Source organism: Sander vitreus, chromosome 6 (assembly GCF_031162955.1).
Source record: "Sander vitreus isolate 19-12246 chromosome 6, sanVit1, whole genome shotgun sequence".
NCBI lineage: Eukaryota > Metazoa > Chordata > Actinopteri > Perciformes > Percidae > Sander > Sander vitreus.
Genome location: NC_135860.1, coordinates 15884660 through 15895301, shown reverse-complemented (window position 1 = coordinate 15895301; position 10642 = coordinate 15884660). Strand labels below are relative to the sequence as shown.

At 39.8% G+C, this 10642-nt stretch overlaps 1 protein-coding gene across 2 annotated transcripts in view; it reads left to right on the top strand.

Annotated features, from left to right (window-relative positions):
* The first annotated feature begins 105 nt into the window (after positions 1–105).
* LOC144519705 (uncharacterized) overlaps positions 106–10642 on the top strand; it is a 26690-nt gene continuing 16153 nt past the window's right edge. The window contains exons 1-8 of one of the 2 annotated variants that reach the window (XM_078253052.1): positions 106–286; positions 464–576; positions 707–853; positions 972–1124; positions 4106–4215; positions 4342–4465; positions 6743–6835; positions 7534–7602. In XM_078253052.1, the coding sequence (XP_078109178.1) occupies positions 223–286; positions 464–576; positions 707–853; positions 972–1124; positions 4106–4215; positions 4342–4465; positions 6743–6835; positions 7534–7602 (873 nt within the window). In that variant the 5' untranslated portion in view covers positions 106–222. Of the gene's footprint in view, positions 287–463; positions 577–706; positions 854–971; positions 1125–4102; positions 4216–4341; positions 4466–6742; positions 6836–7533; positions 7603–10642 lie in introns of both variants that reach the window. The other variant, XM_078253051.1, reaches the window with a different exon arrangement.

The window sequence follows — 10642 nt, the reverse complement described above, 5'->3', positions numbered from 1 at the left end:
ATACATGTCCTATTTTGCTTTAGTGTAATAAAGGTTATTTCAGAACCATTAATATTTTGTCCACTACCTCTCCCCGTAGCAGCCACACAGTCACTGCTTAGAGCATGCGCACTACACCCCTAGCTCAACTGTGCTTGCTTTCCACGCGTGTAGATTCACACTTTGGGAAAAGTCTGTTTAGAAGACAAATTGTGAAAAATATAAGCTGTATTTTTCACCACTATGGGTGGACAGGCAAAGGGAAAAAAGAAAAGCAAGCCGAAGAGGAAGGAGAACCGCCCAAACAGTAATTTTGTTCAGTGGTTCAACACATTTGCTTGCTAGTTATTTACAGTATGTAACGTCAACCTCTCAGACAGCAGTTAGTCGAAATTTACCTGATGTGCTTTGATTTAAACTCTTTAGATTATTAGACTAAATATGAGACTGAACTAACGTTGACTCTCCACTTATTTAATCACAGCAGATGCAGGGTTTGTTGGATTGTCACCTCAAGAAAGGATGAAACTAAGAGTACATGAAAAAGCCAAGAAGAAGACGGCTGAGAAGTACTCTGTGCAACAGCTACTAGAGAAGGTGATATTGACAAGATATCTACAACAATACACGACCTAGATTTTTCCTGCCTTTCGAAATGTATTTTTTGTTCTTCATCGATCATCTGCTGCATGTTTGTTATTATATTGTGTGATCATCTGTTGTACAGACAGAGGAATGCATGGACAGTTTTGACTTTGAGATGGCTGGTCTTTTCTGTCAACGAGCCCTGGATGTGGACTCCACCAACCTCCTAGCTCTAGACATGCAGGGACACATCTGCTCTGAACTAGGAGACACACAGAAAGCTAAAGGAATATCCTTTGTCCAGGTTTCGTCTTTCTTGTTGCTTGTAACTCAGTCATTTTATTTAAGCACTCTTATATTTCCATGTTGATTGAGTGGAGTGAACCTCCTTGACCAATTATCTCTAAGCTTTTCTGCGTGCAGTGGAGCTGAGCCCAGATGTAGGCCACAGTAAGTACATGTACCTGGGACAAATCCACACAGGCCAGGAGGCTGTGGACTACTACACAAAAGGAATACAAGTCCTTCTGTCGGCATTGGACAAACAAGCACAGACCACAGTGAGTGCACTCCCATACACACTGACATTCCCTTTATGGTTATCAACTTACATGTTTGGGTAATTGTATTTATCTTCACAAGAGGGTGCTGTTGAACAATATATAAAATAAATTACTTTTCTTTCTATTTATCTATCTGTCTATCTGTCTAAATATCTATGCAGGCATACATGTCACCTTGTCATAACAAAGATCTATCGAGTTGTGTCCGTTCAACTGAATGACTGTCCATAAATTCATCACATGATAGCGGACATACTCAGTGCATAGTTATTATGGTTACCTGTAGTATTACCGTCCCTCATGATTAATGACTTATTCTTAAAAATGTAAGCACCATCATGTTACTCACATACAGCAATGTAATATACTTTTGTTCAAAGTAAGTATGCATCCAGATAATATATAAGTATACAGGGCACAAAATAATAATAATAATAAACCTGTAATATTAAACGAGAAATAATCTGATAGAAAAAAAGTAAGGCAAAAGGGGAAAATATAATATATATACAGTGGGGAGAACAAGTATTCGATACACTGCCGATTTTGCAGGTTTTACTTACAAAGCATGTAGAGGTATGTAATTTTTATCATAGGTATTCTTCAACTGTGAGATACGGAATCTAAAACAAAAATCCAGAAAATCACATTGTATGATTTTTAAATAATTAATTTGCATTTTATTGCATGACATAAGTATTTGATCACCTACCAACCAGTAAGAATTCCGACTCTCACAGACCTGTTAGTTGTTCTTTAAGAAGCCCTCCTGTTCTCCACTCATTACCTGTATTAACTGCACCTGTTTGAACTCGTTACCTGTATAAAAGACACCTGTCCACACACTCCAACCTCTCCACAATGGCCAAGACCAGAGAGCTGTATAAGGACATCAGGGATAAAGACCTGCACAAGGCTGGGATGGGCTACAGGACAATAGGCAAGCAGCTTGGTGAGAAGGCAACAACTGTTGGCGCAATTATTAGAAAATGGAAGAAGTTCAAGATGACGGTCAATCTCCCTCGGTCTGGGGCTCCATGCAAGATCTCACCTCGTGGGGCATCATTGATCATGAGGAAGGTGAGGGATCAGCCCAGAACTACACAGCAGGACCTGGTCAATGACCTGAACCTGAGAGCTGGGACCACAGTCTCAAAGAAAACCATTAGTAACACACTACACCGTCATTGATTAAAATCCTGCAGCGCACGCAAGGTCCCCCTGCTCAAGCCAGCGCATGTCCAGGCCCATCTGAAGTTTGCCAATGACCATCTGGATGATCCAGAGGAGGAATGGGAGAAGGTCATGTGGTCTGATGAGACAAAAATTGAGCTTTTTTTCTCTAAATTCCACTCGCCAGGTTGGAGGAGGAAGAAGAAGGATGAGTACAACCCCAAGAACACCATCCCAACCGTGAAGCATGGAGGTGGAAACATCATTCTTTGGGGGTGTTTTTCTGCAAAGGGGACAGGACGACTGCACCGTATTGAGGGGAGGATGGATGGGGCCATGTATCGCGAGATCTTGGCCAACAACCTCCTTCCCTCAGTAAGAGCATTGAAGATGGGTCATGGCTAGAGATGTTCCGATACCGATACCAGTATCGGTATCGGCTCCGATACTGCCTAAAACGCTGGTATCGGGAAGTACTGGAGTTTATGCACCGATCCGAAACCACGCAATAAAACCCTAAAGAAAATCTACGTTAAAGTAGTTTATTTTTCCGTTATAACTGACTGTCAAACTGCATAATAAAAGAAAGTTCTGTGGCGTTCATTGTTTGTGTTTGTTCATGTTTCACAAAGTTTAACCTGAGCCAGGCTGACAACAAAAATAGAAATAATATCGCATCCATACAGGGATAGTAGTATACAGTTGTTAAAACATAATAAAATATATGACACACTGGTATCGGATCAGTACTCAGTATCGGCCGATACGCAGGTTCAGGTATCAAAATCGGTATCGGGAAGCAAAAAATGGTATCGGGCCATTTCTAGTCATGGCTGGGTCTTCCAGCATGACAACGACCCGAAACGCACAGCGGGGCAACTAAGGAGTGGCTCCGTACGAAGCATCGCAAGGTCCTGGAGTGGCCTAGCCAGTCTCCAGACCTGAACCCAATAGAAAATCTTTGGAGGGTGCTGAAAGTCCGTATTGCCCAGCGACAGCCCCGAAACCTGAAGGATCTGGAGTAGGTCTGTATGGAGGAGTGTGCCAAAATCCCTGCTGCAGTGTGTAATATATAGGTTTCTGTACCAAATATTAAGTTCTGCTTTTCTGATGTATCAAATACTTATGTCATGCAATAAAATGCAAATTAATTACTTAAAAAGCATACAATGTGTTTTTCTGGATTTTTGTTTTAGATTCTGTCTCTCACAGTTGAAGAGTACCTATGATAAAAATTACAGACCTCTACATGCTTTGTAAGTGGGAAAACCTGCAAAATCGGCAGTGTATCAAATACTTGTTCTCCCCACTGTATATAATATATTTCAGGTGTTTAATTAATCTAAGTGACTTGTTTTATCCAATTGAATTCACAAAGTGTCTAACTTACATTATTTCTTGTTTATCATTGGTGTCATTTTAAATGACTTCTTACAGTATTTATAAGAAATAGCATGAAAATGTTTGACTTGACAGCCTCTTTATTATTTTCATAGCATATGTTATAAATAACAAGCAAAAGGCATGAGCTATTCTGTATAATTCAAATCTATATATGCCTTTTTCATTTTATTATTTACACCTGTGCTCTTTCTACTGTGACATGTCAAAATGTTCTCCGTAATACTCAGATGGAGAATCTCTGGGAATATAGGGAAGTTGTGCAGTGTTTTCTTTTAATGGGATAATTTAATTGTCCAAAAAGTAAAAAAAAAATTGCATGTCATGTTCACTTTCTTTTGATAAATTATACTTAACAGAACTTTTGAACCTTTCAAGACATCTGCCCTCTGCTCTATAAGCAGGCTCAGGCCGGAGCTGCTGCCCCACCAGATGAGGACACCGAGCTCCCCACAGCGAAGGATGTTTGTGTAGCCTACTGCTCCATGGCCGAGATTTACCTAACAGACCTCTGGTACCAGAGCAGTTATACTCTTTCTTATAAACCCCATCTCATGTTACTGCTTCGGTAATGAGTGGACTCACACTCTCTCTCTCGCTCTTGCTCTCGCTCTCACTCTCACTCTCTCTCTGCATGTAGCATGGAAGAGGGAGCTGCAGACAAGTGCAAAGATTTCATTGAGAGAGCGTTACAGTATCGCCATGACAACCCTGAGGCTCTACAGCTCATGGCAAGTTACCTGTTCAGTACAGAGAGAAACCAGGTCAGTCCACGCACACACACATTTTTAAGATTATTTTTTGGGCATTTTAGGCCTTTATCACGTAGGATAGCCGAAGACAGGAAAGGGGGGGGGGCAAAGGGCCCTAGGTAGGAATCGAACCCACAGCTGCTGCTGTAGTGTTCATTTTGTCAACTATTTTTAATTTAGTCTTAGTCTTGTGCCAAATGTCCTTGTTAGTTTTAGTCATATTTAGTCATTCACATATAATTTTTTGTTAAAGTTTTAGTCGACTAAAAGTCTCGTCATTTTAGTCTAGTTTTAGTCAAAAGAGAACTCAATATATTATTTCTGATAACCATTTCATTCAAATAGTTATATAAAAATAAATTATATAAAGTATCGAGCCTCTTCCTTATTTCACCAGTAAATTCCTGTTAAACGACAAAAACAACCACTGGATGGGAAAAGGGTATTTTACAGTAACTTTGAATGCAGCACGAGGCTGGCGAGGCGAGTTTCAAATGAATGGAACATATGTGTTGTTTTTCAGCTACAGACTGTCGTACGTCTCGGTGTTGGAATCCTAAACAGTGAAATACAGACAAACTTTTTCACTGTTTAGCTGTCAACATTTTAACCGTGTTTACTCCAGCTGCTAGCTAACTGTAGGCTAACGTTACCTGCTGCCAAGTGTAGTGTTAACTGACGTCCCGTGCAGCGATGTTTAAGTTGCCTCTAACGTCCGTTTAGGAGCATCAGAGAGAAGCGCAGGCATTTAAGTGGCACCGAAATCCGCGTTGCTATTCGGTCCGGTAAATAACGGTCGTTAAGGCACCGGTCGGTGCCGTATTAGCACCGGGTCTCGGTACCCAACCCTAGTAACAGCTGAATATTCTATCTCGTGATGAAAAAGTAGAGACGATTGTAGACGAAAATGAAGAGAGATTTTATCTTAGTTTTTATTTTATGCAAAACATTTTAGTCTTGTCTTTTTTCGTCATCGTCTTGTCTTAGTCATGGAAAAAAAGGTCATTGATGAACATATTTAGTCTCGTCTGACGAAAAAAAAACACTATGCTGCAAGGGCTGTGCCTCTGTACATGGTGCGCATGCTCAATCAGATGAACTACCCGAGCGCCCCACAAACACACACACACACACACACACACATGAGTTATTGCCACATTAAAGCAGGAATCTGCTGAGTTAATTATTTTGAGCAAATTGAATTGTATGCCATTAATCAGCAGATGGACACTTGCATTAACATGTACACACACAGACAGGTCATGCTGATAGGAATGTTAATTACTGGGCAGATCATTGAGGTCATATAGTCATCTTATTAATGAGAGAGAGATGAGAGAGCAACCTATTGGACTCAATTTGGAAAAGATGCCACAAGAACCTTGCAGTATGAAGCATCTGACAATGATTTTGAAAGAATTTCTTAATTATATTTTCTCATTTAAAAAAATATTTCATTATTTTCAAGTATTGCTGCTTTATCAACCATTATTAAAGGCAGACAACATTCAAGGCAAAACCTTTCTGTGAGAAACTTATGTGGAGCATGTTAAAGAATTCGTACCATTTTGTTTTTGCAAGAAATTCAATAGTGTTTAGACGTTGCAATCTGTGAGTTATTCACTAATGTATCTTTAAGTTGAATAAAACACACGATTATCACCCATTTACATTTCTCTTATATTGTATAATAAAATGTGCTTCATGCTTGGGATTTCATATGTAATGTAACTCTATTCTGTGTTTCCTGGAAACCATTTAATACAGAGGGTAAAATTATAGTGAAAACTGTTCACAGCGATGTCTGTGGATTATCCTGAAAAACCTGTGCATTGTTAATGGAAAGGCACTTGTCTTTTCATATAAGTTTTCCTCAGCAGTGGATACCTCAAAACCTGAGCAAATAAACTGTCATCAAAAATTATTCTTAACGCTCTTTCGCACATCAGCAAACTGAAGAAAAACAAAGATGTTCTGTCAGGCTGAAGTGGATCTGTAATATTAGTTGTGAGCTGTAGGGGTCAGGCTGGCTCCAGCCACACTTCATAGCATCCCACATCCAGCAACAGTCTATTTTGGATTACTTTAGTAATAATTTTGAAAACAATAAATAACATTGACCTCAGATTAATCAAAAGGTCATTGACATCTACGGAGCACTTAGGATACAGCCTGTAAACAAAACTTTTTTTAACAACTTTTAGTCGATTTGTGTGTCTTAAGTTCTTTAGTTGTACAGTCATACATGTACCTGTGAATTTACATGTACATGCATTTTGCTGTCTTCAGGAAGGCAAAGAATACCTGCTGAAGAGTGTTGCATTGTGGCTACCTGCCCAGAAACAGAGTGCAGCGTCTTCTAGCACAGAGGAAGACATGCAGGTGAGTTGGAGCCGCGCTTAGTATTTCTTAGACAGCAACCAACGCTCATAAGATCCCAGTTTATTTTTAAAGCACTTTCAACTAACCGGATTATCACAGTGTGCTTTGCAGGGAGCACAAATATAAGGACACCAGTAGAGATAAAAAGTAAGAGATAATGAAACGAGGGATAATAAAAAATTAAAGATGGAACAAATACTTCACAAACGTGTGTGTGTGTGTGTGTGTGTGTGTGTGTGTGTGTGTGTGTGTGTGTGTGTGTGCGCGCGTGCCAGAGCGGATATGAAAGCACAAGGCAAAACCAGGAAAGAGTACAAAGGAAGTAAGCAAATTACTACAGGGAATTTGGCAAAGAGGATGAATAAGCTGTAATGTCAAAGTAAGGATGTGTTCTAAATAACGCCAAATTAATGGCACCGGAGTTTACATTCAAATACTGAGCAAATGTGATATAAGGGCTTGGGGTGATGATTTGAGAAAAAGATCCCAGTGGCACCACTTTTATGACTCTTATCTTCAGGAGCAGGTTGATCTGAACTCAGCCTGCCCACACTTTCGCTGTGATTAACAGCCACATTGCTGCAGAATGTTTTTGCACCTTGAAATTGGATTGTGTTATTATCAGACAAAGGAAGAACTATGTTTGTGGATGTTTATGTTAACACTGTAGAGGTGACAGTGTTGTCTTTTTTCTCCAGAATGAGATTCCACCGTACGAGTCTCGTGTCACCACAGCCAAGCTGCTCATTGAGTCCGAGGAATTTGAGGTAAAATGAGCTGTGCTCGTACACTCGGCTGTTGTTGTTCTGTTTATGTGTCATGGTGGGAGGGCGGCCTGACATTTGTCTGTCTGTATGTGGCATGCGTTTGTGTACTTTCCTTTCTAGTGAATAGCACTGGAGGTGGGAAGGGCATGCCTGGTCTTTATCCCCTCCAGAGTTCAGTGTCAATAATTGAAGAGTGGTATTTACAGAGAGGGACAGGGGTAAGGGGGCAAGGAGGGATGTGAAGAAATGGAGGGGGAAAAAAAGGAAGGAAGCTCTAGTCTGACGAATTGCTGCCATATCTGTGATACGGCACACTTCTAGATCACTCATCAATTTCCAGTATTAATGGCTTTGATTTTAGTGGCTCACTGCCTTCAGTTCGGTGCTAAAACCCCTAACAGTCATTAACGCTTGAAGTCATTTTCTGTGATTACTGCCACACCAACAGCGGTTCAGCTATTTTCCGTTGTGATCCAGTGATTAATTTGTAGTCACTCTTGTTGAGTGGTTTATGGTTATTACTGACAGGAAATGAGAACAGTGTCCTTCCCCCCCCTTTCTCCCAAACGGCTCAGTAGGTGTGTGTGTGTGTGTGTGTGTGTGTGTGTGTGTGTGTGTGTGTGTGTGTGTGTGTGTGTGTGTGATGTGCTGTCAGGTGTATCAGTAAAATGACAATGTCTCGGTCTACAGTTTCTGACATGTCGTTTGTCTTCATCCTCCTGTTGGTGTCATCAAGCCTGAAATACAAACTGCACGCATTCTGAGTGCTTTATTTTTCTGTATGCATGCATACACATGCAATGTTGGTCATATTTGCTTTTAGCCATCAGCTATGTGAACGTTTCTTAGGGAAATTGAGCTTAAGGATGGAAGTGAAGTAAAAGCAAGCTATTTTCTGGCCGTCCCTCCCAGACTGGGACTTAGCCGGATTTGATAGGAACACCTCTCTTCTTTCTCCTTCCTCTATTCCTCTGTCTCTCATGCACACACACTCACTCCTTTCTGTGCTCACTATCTCTCCTTGTGGACTATACATCTATTCACAACTAAACTCTCTGTACAGTTCTGTGCTTCTAGTCTGTATTAGTTTGAAGGCTACCTTCTTAGCTGGGTGCCAGAGTGCAATGATTTGCATGTATTTATTCTAGGGCTGTCAATCGATTAAAAAATGTAATCTAATTAATTACATACTCTGTGATTAATTAATCGAAATTAATCGCATACATAATTAACGGTGCCTGAACCGATACTTTTTAAGAAAGTAAAAAAAAAGAAAAGTAAAAAAAAAGGGTACTAAACAACAGTTGGTGACATCAAAGAACGGCTTGTTTATTGCTAAGGCCATATGGTAAAAATTAAATGATTTAATAATAATGTATAACAATAACTTATTTCACTAGTAAATTGCTGTTGAACGACAAAAACAACAACCAGATAGGAAAAGGACATTTACAATAACTTCAAATGCACCACGAGGATGTAGTTTACCAGTTTCATTGAACGCACCGTCTGTGTTGTTTCTCCGATGGCAGCTGCAGATTGTTACATCCCGGTGTTGAATCCTCTACAGTAAAACACAGTCAAACTTTACACCGTTTAGCGTTAGCTGTCAGCATTTTAACCGTGTTTAATCCAGCTACTAGCTAGCGGTAGGCTAACGTTAGCTGCTGTCGAGTATAGTGTTAACTAGCGTCACGTGCAGCGGGGTTTGTGTTTCCTGTAACGTCTGTTTCAGAGCATCAGAGAGAAGCGCAGACATATCAGTGGCACCAGATTTTCGTCTGTATGCAAACGTCAATATGGAATGGATTAATCTGCGTTAATTTTTTTAACGTGTTATTTTTTCTCAGATTAATTAATCGAAATTAACGCGTTATTTTGACAGCCCTAATTTTTTCATTATTGAATATTCTGTGAGGCCTTTCAAACTGAGCCAACGCTTTTAGCTGCATAGAGTATGTGGCTATTTCTGGTAAATAATAGTTTATTTTAGAATATAAAAAGTAGAACTACCATTTTCTTTGCCAAAAATCATTTGTCAGTTTCTGTTGGAGATTTTGTCTAATGAATGTAATTTGGGCTTGTAGTCTACATGGGCTCCATTAAAGTTTGAATTGGAGAAAATTAGGCATTTGGCCAAAATGTCTAGGGTGTATGACATTATCTTGATAGTTATTGGGGAAAAATCACTGTAGAGCATGATGTTGACAGATTAAATCCCCAAATAATGGTCATTAGGTGTTTTCCACAAAGGCTGTCAGTAGGTAGATGGCATCTTATTGTTTGTGATGACTTTGCTATGTGACAGTCCAAACAAGAATCTCACACATTAAACATATGACCGTTGCTATCGGAAATAGCACCTCAGCCTTTTTTCCTTGACAGAGTCTCAGGGTTTATTTTATTAAGGCCAATTCACTTCTTATGACATTAATAGAGGCGGTCACCAATTCAGAGCAAGTGGGCAGCCTCTGCAATAGTAATGATAAACCCATAGTACGAATCATTGTGCATATATGATAATATAGTATTAATGCTGGATAAACGATTTATAATGCAAATCTATCAAGGCCATGACTTCCGAAACTGTTTTGAGGAAAATGCTTTTAAAAGACTGCTTTCCTTTGAATTTGTAAGCTATCCATGCCACTTAATTTGGAAAAAAGGGGGGAAACTAACCAAAATGGCTTTTCAAGGCCTTTTTTCCGCCTTTTGATTGCTTTTGAGGAGAAACACTTGAATGCATGCCAGATGTGTCTGTGATTTCCGTAGCTGTAATGACAATTTAGTAGAAGCACACAATGGGTGCTTGAAAGCGGCATAAGTGGGACAACTGTGAAGGAATCGTTGTCCTGCATCTTGATGTTTTGTTTAAGTATTTCTGAGCCAGTTTCTGTAGTGCTGAAACAACTAGTTCATTAATAGATAGACTATATTTCATTACTGATGAATTGTTTTTAGTCATTTACTACTAAACATTCACTGGTTCCAGCCTCTGATATGGGGGTATTTGCTGCTTTTCTCTGTTTTATGTCATTGT